Source organism: Struthio camelus, chromosome 3, assembly GCF_040807025.1.
Source record: "Struthio camelus isolate bStrCam1 chromosome 3, bStrCam1.hap1, whole genome shotgun sequence".
NCBI lineage: Eukaryota > Metazoa > Chordata > Aves > Struthioniformes > Struthionidae > Struthio > Struthio camelus.
This window is the reverse complement of record NC_090944.1, coordinates 90,253,957-90,267,095: the sequence shown is the minus strand read 5'-3', so window position 1 is coordinate 90,267,095 and position 13,139 is coordinate 90,253,957. Positions and strand designations below refer to the sequence as shown.

At 45.3% G+C, this 13,139-nt stretch overlaps 1 protein-coding gene across 5 annotated transcripts in view; it reads right to left on the bottom strand.

Annotated features, from left to right (window-relative positions):
• Positions 1-5,205: 5,205 nt before the first annotated feature.
• The window catches only part of PCNX2 (pecanex 2), a 171,814-nt gene continuing 163,880 nt past the window's right edge, over positions 5,206-13,139 (bottom strand). For 4 of the 5 annotated variants that reach the window (XM_068939009.1, XM_068939012.1, XM_068939013.1 and 1 more), the window contains one exon: positions 5,206-12,930. In XM_068939009.1, coding sequence (XP_068795110.1) covers positions 12,757-12,930 — 174 coding nt within the window. In that variant the 3' untranslated portion in view covers positions 5,206-12,756. The remainder of the gene's footprint in view (positions 12,931-13,139) is intronic. The other variant, XM_068939011.1, reaches the window with a different exon arrangement.

The following is a 13,139-nucleotide window of genomic DNA, read 5'->3' as shown; positions in this document are numbered from 1 at the left end:
AAAGATCAAGTCTAAGCATGACTCCTACCCTAGCGTTCCCTAGATGTTGGTCCTGGTGGGGGCTGCAGGAATTCCCCTTTCTGAATGGGCACGTCCCCATCCTGAGTGCTTGAGTTTGGTGACTGCGGTGGTATGGCTCCAGTGAGCCTGCTGCTTTTGAAAGGACTGCGTGACGAGAAGCATGCAAGCAGTTTGTTTTGTATCTTCTTAGAGGGTACTCAATGTAATTCTCTCCTAAAGCTGTAGCAGCTTTTCTCGGTGGCTAACTGGAGGGCTCTTATTGAACGAAGCCAGTGTATCAAGATTTGCAGTAAGAAAAGTAAAGGCAGCTGGCCTGCACTACCTGAGGGTACCGCAGAGCATTCAGGAGGGAGCCCAGACTTGAACTCTTCGCCAGTACCCTTTCTACAGCAGCTCAGAAGTGATGTAATACGGATGGGAAATGATACAACTGCTGATTATTGTCATCCAGAAATCTAGACACAGTCAAGGGCCTGGATAAAACCTGAGGCTGGATGTTTCTTTGGAATTCTTCTCAGTATGGGAGCAGGCACAGCTCCTGCCAGATAGAGCAGCTGCTTTCCCCATTGCTGCTGCAGCAGGAGACTCTCGAAACTCCAAGGGAGGCAACTGGCCTGGCAGACCCTGTGCCGTGCAGGAACCCCCGGAAGAAACGGCGAGTGATTGTTGTGGGTGACTCCCTACTGCAGGGGACAGAGGCACCTATCTGCTGACCTGATCTCTTGTCCAGAGAGGTTTGCTGCCTGCCAGGGGCTCGAATAAGAGATGTCGTGGAAAGACTGCCAAGGCTTGTCCACGCGTCGGACTACTACCCTCTGCTGATCTTCCATGTGGGTGCTAATGACACGAAAGGCAAACTGGAAACCATCAAATGGGACTTCAGAGCTCTGGGAATGGTGGTCAAGGGTCTGGGAGCCCAGGTTGTTTTCTCCTCAATCTTGCCTGTGAGGGGAAAGGACAGGAGGAGGAGTAGACGAATTTTCCAAGTTAATAGCTGGCTGCGCCGCTGGTGTTGGCAACAGGGCTTTGGTTTCTATGACCATGGGACCCTGTTTGAAGATCAACAGCTGATAGGGAGTGATGGGATCCACCTTACCAAGCGGGGCACGCGTGTCTTTGCCAACAGATTGGCCAGCCTGGTACGGAGGGCTTTAAACTAGGCAAGATGGGGGAAGGGGAGTGGTATAGTGGCAGGGGAGTCAGTAAAACACCGCTCAAGTCAGGATGCCTCCAGCGGGTGCATACAACCAGGGGAGACAGCATGCAACGTGGCTATGGAGGCTCCTCTTGCACCTCTCCTGGGAAGCCTGCGTGCTTGACTGGCTCTCTGAAATGCCTGTATACCAATGCACGCAGCATGGGGAATAAGCAGGAAGAGTTAGAGATCTGTGTGCGGTCGCAGGGCCATGATCTCATTGCGGTTGCAGAGACATGGTGGGATAGTTCACATGACTGGGATGCGGTCATGGATGGCTATGTGCTTTTTAGGAAAGACAGGCCAGGAAGGCGAGGTGGTGGAGTTGCTCTTTATGTGAGGGAGCAGCTAGAATGTATGGAGCTCTGCCTCGGGGTGGATGAAGAGCAAGTTGAGAGCCTATGGGTAAGGATTAAAGGGCAGGGTAACATGGGTGACACTGTTGTGGGGGTCTACTACAGGCCACCTGATCAGGAGGAAGCCATAGATGAGGCCTTCTACAGACAGCTGGAAGTAGCCTCACGATCACAGGCCCTGGTTCTCATGGGAGACTTCAACCACCCTGACATCTGTTGAGAAGACAGCACAGCTAGGCACAAACAGTCAAAGAGGTTCCTGCAGAGGATTGATGATAATTTCTTGACTCAGGTGGTGGAGACGCCAACGAGGAGAGGTGCAATGCTAGACCTTGTACTAACGAACAAAGAAGGTCTAGTTGGAGATGTGAAGGTTGGGGGCAGCCTTGGCTGCAGTGACCATGAGATGGTGGAGTTCAGGATCCTACGAGGAGGGAGCAGGGCAATGAGTAGGATTGCAACGCTGGACTTCAGGAGAGCTGACTTTGGCCTCTTCAGGGACCTACTTAGGGGAATCTCCTGGGGTAGGGCCCTAGAAGGAAGAGGGGTCCAAGAGAGCTGGTTAATATTCAAGCGTCACTTCCTCCAGGCTCAGGATCAGTGCATCCCTCTGAGTAAGAAGTCGAGCAAAGCGGGCAGGAGACCTGCATGGATGAGCAAGGAACTCCTGGCCAAACTCCAGCAGAAGAAGGAAGTGTACAGAATGTGGAAAAGGGGACAGGCCACTTGGGAGGAATACAGGGACATTGTCAGAGCGTGCAGGGATGCGACAAGAAAGGCTAAGGCCCAGTTGGAATTAAATCTGGCAAGGGATGTCAAGGACAACAAGAAGGCCTTCTTCAAATACATCAATAGCAAGAGGAAGACTAGGGAAAACGTGGGCCTGCTGCTGAATGGGGCAGGTGCCCTGGTGACAAAAGATACAGAGAAGGCAGAGTTATTGAATGCTGCCTTTGTTTCAGTCTTCACTGCTAAGGCCAGTCCTCAGGAATTCCAGACCTTGGAGAAAAGAGAGGAAGTCTGGAGAAAGGAAGACTCTCCCTTGGTGGAGGAGGATCAGGTTAGAGATCTTTTGTCTAAACTTGACATCCATAAATCCATGGGCCCCGATGGGATGCACCCACGAGTGCTGAGGGAGCTGGCGGATGTTATCGCTAGGCCACTCCCCATCATCTTGGAAAGGTCCTGGAGATCAGGAGAGGTGCCTGAGGGCTGGAAGAAAGCCAGCGTCAGGCCAGTCTTCAAAAAGGGCAAGAAGGAGGAGCCAGGAAACTACAGGCCTGCCAGCCTCACCTCCATCCCTGGAAAGGTGATGGAACAGCTCCTCCTGAAGGTCATCACTAAGCATCTGGAGGACAAGAAGGTGATCAGGAGTAGTCAGCATGGATTCACCAAAGGGAAATCATGCTTGACCAACCTGATAGCCTTCTATGACGGAATGACTGGCTGGGTAGATGAGGGCAGAGCAGTGGATGTTGTCTACCTGGACTTCAGCAAGGCTTTGGACACTGTCTCCCATCACATCCTCCTAGGCAAGCTCAGGAAGTGTGGGCTAGATGAGTGGACGGTGAGGTGGCTTGAGAACTGGCTGGATGGCCGAGCTCAGAGGGTTGTGGTGAATGGCGCAGAGTCAAGTTGGAGGCCTGTGGCTAGTGGTGTCCCCCAGGGGTCAGTCCTGGGTCCAGTCTTGTTCAATGTATTCATCAATGACCTGGAGGAAGGGACAGAGCGCACCCTCAGCAAGTTTGCTGATGATACGAAACTGGGGGGAGAGGCTAACACACCAGAAGACTGTGCTGCCATTCAGAGGGACCTGGAGAGGCTGGAGAGGTGGGCGGAGAGGAACCTCCTGAAGTTCAGCAAAGGCAAGTGCAAGGTCCTGCACCTAGGCAGGAATAATCCCATGCACCAGTACAGGCTGGGGACTGACCTGCTGGAAAGGAGCTCTGCCGAGAAGGACCTGGGAGTGCTGGTGGACAACAAGTTAAGCATGAGGCAGCAGTGTGCCCTTGTGGCCAAGAAGGCCAATGGTCTCCTGGGCTGCATGAGGCAGAGTGTTGCCAGCAGGTGGAGGGAGGTGATCCTGCCCCTCTCCTCAGCCCTGGGGAGGCCTCACCTGGAGTCCTGTGTCCAGTTCTGGGCTCCCCAGTACAAGAGAGACATGGCACTCCTGGAGAGAGTCCAGCGGAGGGCTACCAAGATGATTAGAGGGCTGGAGCATCTCTCCTATGAAGAAAGACTGCAAGAGCTGGGCCTGTTCAGCCTGGAGAAGAGAAGATTGAGAGGGGATCTCATCAACGTGTACAAGTATCTGAAGGGGGAGTGTCAAGAGGATGAGGCCAGCCTCTTCTCCGTGGTGCCCAGCAACAGGACAAGAGGCAATGGGCAGAAACTGAACCACAGGAAGTTCCATCTGAACCTGAGGAAAAACTTCTGGGCAATATGCTCTAGGTGACCCTGCTTGAACAGGGAGGTTGGACTAGATGATCTCCAGAGGTCCCTTCCAACCTAAACGATTCTGTGATTCTGTGAAACCAGGGGCTCCTTAGCCTAAGTAAATAGCGTTCTTTGGGACTAAGAGAAATAAGGAGCTCAAGTCTTGTGTGCTGAGGTAGGTGTCTTCAGTAGTCATAATATTCCAGTTGTATAGTTGGTATTAATGCTTTTGACCTTTGGCGCAAAGTTGGTTTGTCTTTTGTGCTCTTTCCTCCCGTTTGGTTTTCATCCTTCATGCACAACTCAGTGGGAATTCACTGTGCCCTGCTACGTACAGTACTGGTATTAGGTAGTTCTGTGATCAGTCTTAACCATTTTACCTGGGCACCTCCTCCCACCACGTGCTGTATTAACATCAGATTTGTGTAGTTCATTTCATGGTCATGAGATGCACAGATTTTTGCAGTCAGCCATATGCCTTTGTGTGGGCTCCATTTTATATGTGCACAAACTTTAAGTAGGAGTTTGCATCTGCAACTTTACATGTACAGAAGTAATAATGTTAAAAGTATGCCTTCTAAAGAGGGTGTGAATGCATCAATCTCTCAAACACATTGAAAAGTGTAATGAAAATTCCTTCTCCTACTGAATTTGGAGGTGAGGCAGGGTGGAAGAACGTTTTGTTTGGGGAACAACTTGCTCCTACTTTATCCAGAGATATTTTATTAAAGTATAAAGCTGAAGAAGTGAGACCTTTATTAAAAAAAAATATATATATACACTCCAGAATTGTATGACCATATAAATTATTAGCTGATTCTTTCATTCCTTCGCTTTAATTTGCTGAACAGGGAGAGGACACTGACAACTATGACTTTATTTGAAATACAGCTATTGGAAGAGAACCAAAACCTCATTCAGAAAGGAGACTTAAACAGAAGCTATAAATAATCTAGATGTTTCTGAAATACAGATATCTAAACCATAAAGCCTGGACATTCCTATAGTGGGTGTGTGGTTTTTTTTTTTTTTTTTGAAATCCAAAGCACCACTGAGGCACCTTGTTAGAGGTGGAAGAATTGGGACCAAAGCACTTTTTTTTTTTTTTTCAGGGCTATGTGCCATAGACTTCTGAACAGGAGCCTCTCTGCTCTGAAGTGTGGGATGTTAATGTATCTCCTTCTGTTTTACAGGGAGAAGTTAAGGCTCTTCAGCTGTAAAAGGTGCTGCAAAAGAATAGTTCTTTCAATGGTTAAGTAGTTGTTACCAAGTGCTTCTTCTTTTCATATAGCATTTAGTTGGCATTTAGTGAAGCACTGAAATGAACTACAGCTGTTCAGAAAAAGCCCATTTTTTCCAACACTGAAGTGCATGACAAAATTTTAGCAAGGTTGTAGCAGGAATGCAGTTGAGTTAAATAAGGACTGACCTATCAAGATAAATAAAATGGAGATATCTGCCACTTCTGTGGAGAGGTAGGGGAGGCAGTTTCTTTCAGGAGTGATGCTGGAATTCAGTTTTCCAAATTCAATTCAGCCAGAAATGTTAAGAGTTGCATCATTTTATGTAATATTTCTTCCTTTGAAGAGTGGATATACTGCCCTGAGTACAATGCCATGATGCCTACACTTGTCCCAGAGTATAATAGATTGCTAAAATGATTTACCTTCGGGAAAAAAAGGATTCATAGCAACAAGTTTTGGGAATTTCTGCATAGTGTGCTGAGAGTACTTTTAAGCCTTTATCTCACAGTACAAGGAAGGGAAATCATGCTTGACCAATCTGATAGCCTTCTATGACGGAGTGACTGGCTGGGTAGATGAGGGGAGAGCAGTGGATGTTGTCTACCTGGACTTCAGCAAGGCTTTGGACACTGTCTCCCATCACATCCTCCTAGGCAAGCTCAGGAAGTGTGGGCTAGATGAGTGGACGGTGAGGTGGCTTGAGAACTGGCTGGATGGCCGAGCTCAGAGGGTTGTGGTGAATGGCGCAGAGTCAAGTTGGAGGCCTGTGGCTAGTGGTGTCCCCCAGGGGTCAGTCCTGGGCCCAGTCTTGTTCAATGTATTCATCAATGACCTGGAGGAAGGGACAGAGTGCACCCTCAGAAAGTTTGCTGATGATACGAAACTGGGGGGAGAGGCTAACACACCAGAAGACTGTGCTGCCATTCAGAGGGACCTGGAGAGGCTGGAGAGGTGGGCGGAGAGGAACCTCCTGAAGTTCAGCAAAGGCAAGTGCAAGGTCCTGCACCTAGGCAGGAATAATCCCATGCACCAGTACAGGCTGGGGACTGACCTGCTGGAAAGGAGCTCTGCCGAGAAGGACCTGGGAGTGCTGGTGGACAACAAGTTAAGCATGAGGCAGCAGTGTGCCCTTGTGGCCAAGAAGGCCAATGGTCTCCTGGGCTGCATTAGGCAGAGTGTTGCCAGCAGGTGGAGGGAGGTGATCCTGCCCCTCTACTCAGCCCTGGGGAGGCCTCACCTGGAGTCCTGTGTCCAGTTCTGGGCTCCCCAGTACAAGAGAGACATGGCACTCCTGGAGAGAGTCCAGCAGAGGGCTACCAAGATGATTAGAGGGCTGGAGCATCTCTCCTATGAAGAAAGACTGCAAGAGCTGGGCCTGTTCAGCCTGGAGAAGAGAAGATTGAGAGGGGATCTCATCAACGTGTGCAAGTATCTGAAGGGGGAGTGTCAAGAGGATGAGGCCAGCCTCTTCTCCGTGGTGCCCAGCAACAGGACAAGAGGCAATGGGCAGAAACTGAACCACAGGAAGTTCCACCTAAACCTGAGAAAAAACTTCTTCACTGTGCAGGTGACAGAGCACTGGAAGAGGTTGCCCAGAGAGGTGGTGGAGTGTCCTTCCCTGGAGATATTCAAAACCCGTCTGGATGCGATCCTGGGCAATATGCTCTAGAGGACGCTGCTTGAGCAGGGGGGTTGGACTAGATGATCTCCAGAGGTCCCTTCCAACTTAAACCATTCTGTGATTCTGTGAATTCTGAATGAATCATCAGCCCTTTCAAATTAAAGGGTATTTTTGCAACTGACATCAGAGGGTCTTGCTTGCTGCCACCTATCCCAAGACTGCCAAAAGTCTTCAATTTTTTGTTGCTTTTTTTTTTTTTTTTTTAAGTCTATCATCTTCTCTCTGAGCTAGAGAATGTTTTTAAGAGAACTAGAGCAGTTTTATGGCCTGTGTTAAGCAGGAGATCCTAAATGATCATAACAACAGTCATTTCTGGCCTTTAAATCTGAGTCATTTCCAAAGAAATGACTTGCCTGTTTCAAATATGCATCAAGTGAGTGAGAAAGTAGTATTTCCAACTGAATTTAGTTTTTATGACATACTGTGTTTACTTTAGAGGCAGAAATTTATTGTCTGGTCTTGCACTAGTAAAATATTTGGAAAGCCTTAAGAGCACTATAACAACAAACAGAGCATTCACAATTTCCCTGATGGGCTAATTTTACTAATAGCACACATTTAGTGAAAATAACCTGTGATGCACCAGCAAGATTCCAGATGACAACATTAGTGCACCTGCAGGTTTTAATTGGTGCAAAAAAGGGAGAATATGAGGTACCAATTATTCTTTCCAAGCTTGAGAATCAAGGACATTTTTGGCAAGGAGGTTTATAATTCCAACATAAAATTACACACAGCATGGCATAAAAAGGGCCTGCATTATTTATCATGCATTAGGCCGTTCTGACTTGTAAAACTACAAGACGGCTGAATGAGAGAGGTGACTGTTTAACACTGGACCTACTGCAAAGTTAATTATAAGTAGTATTTCTCTCTTGCAGATTTAAGGATGTACAAGCTCTAGTGAAGCACTGTAATTAAATACCAATTCCCAATCCAGAGAGGAATCTAAAAAAGGCACAGATTGGGTAGTTAAAAAATATATATCGATGAGGAGATGAGATGAGACTATATGCTGGAGAATTTTATTGCTAATTCTCATCTTCTAAAATGAGCTGCATAGAATTGAGCTAATCTTGAACTTAAATTCCCCAGCAAGAGAAGCAGTCAATAGTTGGGTTAGAACCAAATGCTCCAAATGTTTCTTGCTTTATTCTAATAAAGGAAAAAAAAAAAAGCTGTGATTGACATTGCAAGGACTCCTAATAACTTGATGATTTCAGAATGTCATAGATGGATATTGAGACTATCTGGCAGTCTTGGCAAGGGAAAATGAATCACAATGATAAGTCCTTTGCTCACATTTCTCTTAAATGCAATGGCATGTCTCTTAAATGCAATGCCATTTTAATGGCATTGCATTAAAATGCAATGAGGCTTTTTAATGAGAAATTCCAGTTTTCACATGTAACAGGTGTGTAAGTCACTTCAGAAGGGAGAGAACAGCAGGACCTCCAGCGTTTGTACCTCGGGATGAATGGAAATGACCTTTGTAAATGCTGTCTGTCACTGTTTCCTACTTGCTGTGGTAGGAAACAGCTGGGCTGAAGGGCAGCCTGGGGCCTTGCCAGCATACCTGGAGGATGGGAGCAGTTCAGCAGCCTGTGATTGGCTTTGGTAAAATGTTACTGAAGTCTGTTGACCAGATCTTCTGGCCGTGTTTCACCTATAAGAATTTAGCACTTGGTTTTTACAAAGTAATGTAAACAAGAGTCAATTGGTGAAGAAAGGTTCTGGAAAACAAAATTGGGGGGGAGTGGGGGGCAGCTATCCTGCATTTAATGTGAAGCCTGAAATAATGTATTTGTTTGTTTTACTGTGTACTTATTATACTCCTTCCTGCAGCCTGCTGTACAGTAGGTGGTCCTCATTGTTCTGTTGTGAGGGCTAGCTCTGAGCCAGTCACTGAGCATAAAATCACTCATGATATTTTTTTCGGCTATGCTGATGTAATCTGGCGGCCAGGTAGGGACTTCTCCTTTCTGACACGTCTGTGGAAAAAAATCTCACCTGTACTGACAGCTCTTGTGGGTTGAGTGCTTGATTTCCTCAAAGGATGAGTCCAGCCTGCTAGCAAGACGGCAGTATCACTGATTTCAGGCTTTAGAAACAAAAAGGTTCTGAATTGGCTGAATGTGCATCGAGCAGGCTTCTTCCTTCAGCTGCTGCTGAGTAAGTGGCATCTCCAGCCATTGTAGCTTTGAAAAATTCAAGTGTAGCACCTGAATCGTCAGAACTGACACACACTAGAACGGCACGTAAGAGGTACTTACATGTTAGTCATGGCCATCCTTCGTGTGTTACATCTATGCTACAAATCAAAGATGTAATGTCTGCAAACTGTTGGAGCTGAATAAATTCAGGACCAAGTTTAACAATGGGTTTCAAACCACCATGAAACCTTTCAGTGCAGCATCTGACTTAAAAGAAACAAAAGTTGCCTCTGCTTTTTGTGCAGAGTCCAAGACTCAATGGAGTTCCTGAGGCATCATGGACAGATGCCCACCTTGCAACTCAGACGATCTTATGTGTGAGATAAGTGTCAGATTATTAAGAGCGTTCAAGAATAAACAAAGTATGCCTAAAGCTTTTGCATATCCATAGACATCAGTGTTGAAAAGGGGGGCTCCTATGGACGTGGATATGTTTTAGAGCTATGCAGAGTAGTTCTGAGGGTCTTACTGTTGAAATTAGGACCTGCCTAAAGGTTAAATACCCATTTGCAAGCTTTGTGTGCATTGGAGCTTTAAATGTATTTCCCATCACCTACAGAGCAGGTGGGGTCTATCTCTGCTTCACGTTTGATAGGGTAGTTACCTGATATGTGGGTGTTTTTGTTTGCTTTGTTGTTGTTGTTTTTAATCCAAAATACAGTGTTTATTCAATACAACCTCTTACCTGGTTCCAGTTTTTATAACTTCTAGCCATTGTGTTTGCTTATTCTAGAAGACTGGCCCATATTTAAAAACACTAGAAATAGCAGTAGTCTTTTTCATACCATCAGACTTTCTCCAAAATTACGAAGAAATGTAACAATTGGAAGAGGGTTTATTCTGTCATTTTGGTGTTTTGGATTTTTTATTTTATTTGACACTGTCAGTGGTCAGTCTTTTGTTTTTCCAGTGCAGCATGCTTCAATAACAACTTCAAAGCAAAACAAAACAAACTACGTGACCTGAATTCTAGAAGTAACTAGTTACATTAGAGGAAGCCCAGTCTTATAAACTGTTTGAATCTTTGGTTGAATCCTGTTTTGCTCTGTTTGTGTGCTGTACATGAACAAGGAGTTAGGACATGCCTTCCTTGGCTACCACCCTGAGCAGCAGGAGGCTGGGCACATGCCTGTCTTTAAGGAGTTGTGCTACAGGGTCTGGTGGCCTGAACTAAGACAAGACCTGAGAGGCAGTAACAAAGGCCCTGGGGACAGGAGAGCCTCTGACAGAAGAAGGTGGAAGATGTTCCTGTTGTTGCTAGGCCTCTGTCAGTGGTAACTAAGCCTAGTGGTTTGCCAGAGGAAGAGCTTGTGCAGCCATTCCCTAATCTGGTTTAGTTGCCTAAATTAGATTCATAGTATAATTTAGTTTGGATGGAGCTATTGGAGGTCTAAGTTAGTTAATTTTGATGGAAATTAATTCAAATTCAAGTTAAGAGATTTGAAAATGAGAGCCCTAAGTGAGGATAACTTAGTATGGAAGGGTTCAGTGCTTTCTGCATCTGACTGCTTTCCTTCCCCCCCATGCGTGGCAGTGTTTAGGGAAGACAAACTGGAGATGGTTTATCATAATAAGACTGCAGTGTAAAATCTGACCAGCATATGAGCATTACCTATAGCAGAAGCCTCCTAGGCAGATGTGGGACAGCTGTTAGTAAGAGTCTGCCACCTGCCTGTAAAATGTCCATCTGTCATTTGTAACGGAGACTGCGTAGCACTCCGCTAGCAGGGTGGTGGGAGAGATAATATGCCTGCCAAAGTGGTCAGAAACGAGCAGTTGAACTGAGGTTCCTCTTTCATGCTACACCTGGATGCAGGAGACACCACTAGTAGGGCCTAAGCCACCCTCTGATGCATGTTGACCATGTATCTCAGAGGCTGTACATTAATTTTGCTTTTGTGAACATGAGCAGGGCTTTGCCTAGCTCATGCAGAGCTTTATAAAAAACAAAAAAAAAACTATCACAATCTGATGTGAAAGAAAAGCAAGTAAAATTTTCAATTCCATAAAGCAAGTAAAAATAATTCAAAAAAAGAAAAGAAAACCCAAAAACTGCTGCCACACAAAACATACTTAGATCATTTTATTTTCACTAGATGTTATTTAGTTCTACTACTTATAATAATATTATAAGTGTGGCACAGTAGGAAGCTCAGAATGCAACAGTGCATTGTCTAAAGGCAATGAGACTTAGCTACAGCATCTCTTGTTAAATCTTTCTTCTTAATTGGGACAAGACAGCCTGGCTGCGCATCGTTGTGATGAGAATTAGTAACAATCTATGGTAGTTACAGTAAAGAGGAACAGCAAGACGCTCATAGCTGCAAATTTTTTAATTAAAAAAAAAAGAATGAGGAGAATGCACGCGCATGTGTGTGCGCGCATGAATACATTATAGTACAGTAAGGATTTGTTGTAGCCTTTTGCCCTCCAAAATAGTCATGCATTCCTGTAAATCAGTGTTCCGCAAACTCTGTGAAAGTGTGACCTCCCTCTTTGCTACCTCTGTCTTCATGCAGCTATTAAATTTGCAGGAGCTCCGTCCCTCGGGGGGAAGGAAATCGGAATGCTCTGTAATTACTAGCTATAAGTGTTTGTGGACACTGAGCTGTGTCCAGCAATTAAAGGTAGTTAGCTGTTTCCTTCCCAGTGCAAACACTTGCAGACAATATTAATAGCCACCTTTACACCTTTGTGTCTTTGAGGAGGATTCCCTTGGGCCCTTTTGCACCTCCCAAAGGGGCGACTGCCCAGAATTTGAGAAACACTGCTGTAAACCAAACAGGACTGTGAGATTACATGTAGGAGCAGCTGTTGATGCAAAGCTTTCCCTGCAAATAAGGAGCACCATATGCTTTGTGAAGGCTTTCCATGCACTGGCTACTTTCATTTCTCAAACCTGACTTTTGTTAATCTGTGTAGTGTGGTTCTGTCACACAATATTTCAATATGGCTGCATGCAGTATATCTATCTGTGATGCTAAGCTGCTGTTCATAATTAGCACCTGCATAACATGTTAAAAATAAAGGTCGGCTTTTGGGAAAAAAAAAGATTTAACTATTTTGTTACAGTACATATTGTACTGTCCTTTTATGTATTCATTGCTTTTGTTCATAGTTGCTGTTTGTTATACACTATATATCAAATGCCAGTTATTTCACATGCAATCAGCTGTTTAGTTATGGCAGGGAAGAGAAGTCTTTTCACTGTGTGCTTTTCACTGAGTTGTATTAATATTTCCCACTGCATTCACTCTTGATTCCAACTGTTACCTTTTTTTTTTTTAAGCTTTTTTCTAAGTTCCACCACAAGTATGTCAACAGCTCTGTGGGGGGGGGGGGGGAAGAGAAGGAATGTCAGATAAATTGTATTCATTGTTCTAGGATTTACAAGGACCTGAGATGAAGTGGCACTGTTTTTGTTAGGACATCTTTCAACCCAAGGCCTTTATCTGAAGAACATCTACGCCGTAGAATTCTTGCTTAGAAGCTAGAAAAATAAAGTTTTGGAGGTTGCTTGTTACATTTGAAAGAACTTAAACCCACCTGCAGCTCCTTGACCTAACTGTCTGTCTTTAGAAGCATGTGGCCCTTGCTCTAGGAATAGTCCTTACTGCTCTTCAGACAGGCTTTCCTGAGATGCTGTGTCTTCCAGGGCCATATCTTCTTGGCTAGCCCTTCTGCACTCCAAGTTCCGGCTCATGAATATGGCACAGGCAGGGCCTGTGTCTCTTCGGGGTCTGGAGTCTGTAGCATCAGTTGCTTCACAGGTCTCAGTGAGCTGCTTTAAAGAAAGAAAGAGTCAACTAGCTTAGGGAATTTCTAACTTAACACTTCAGCTATTTTTTGAAGTGACTGGTGAAAATTTTTTTTAAAAAAAATATAGGAATGTCATTCTGTGAAACTGCATGGGGTTCTTAACATGCATTTTTCACAGAGCCTTCTGAAGAATGAAAAGGTACTTGTCTCACTAAGCGTAATCACAAATTTAGA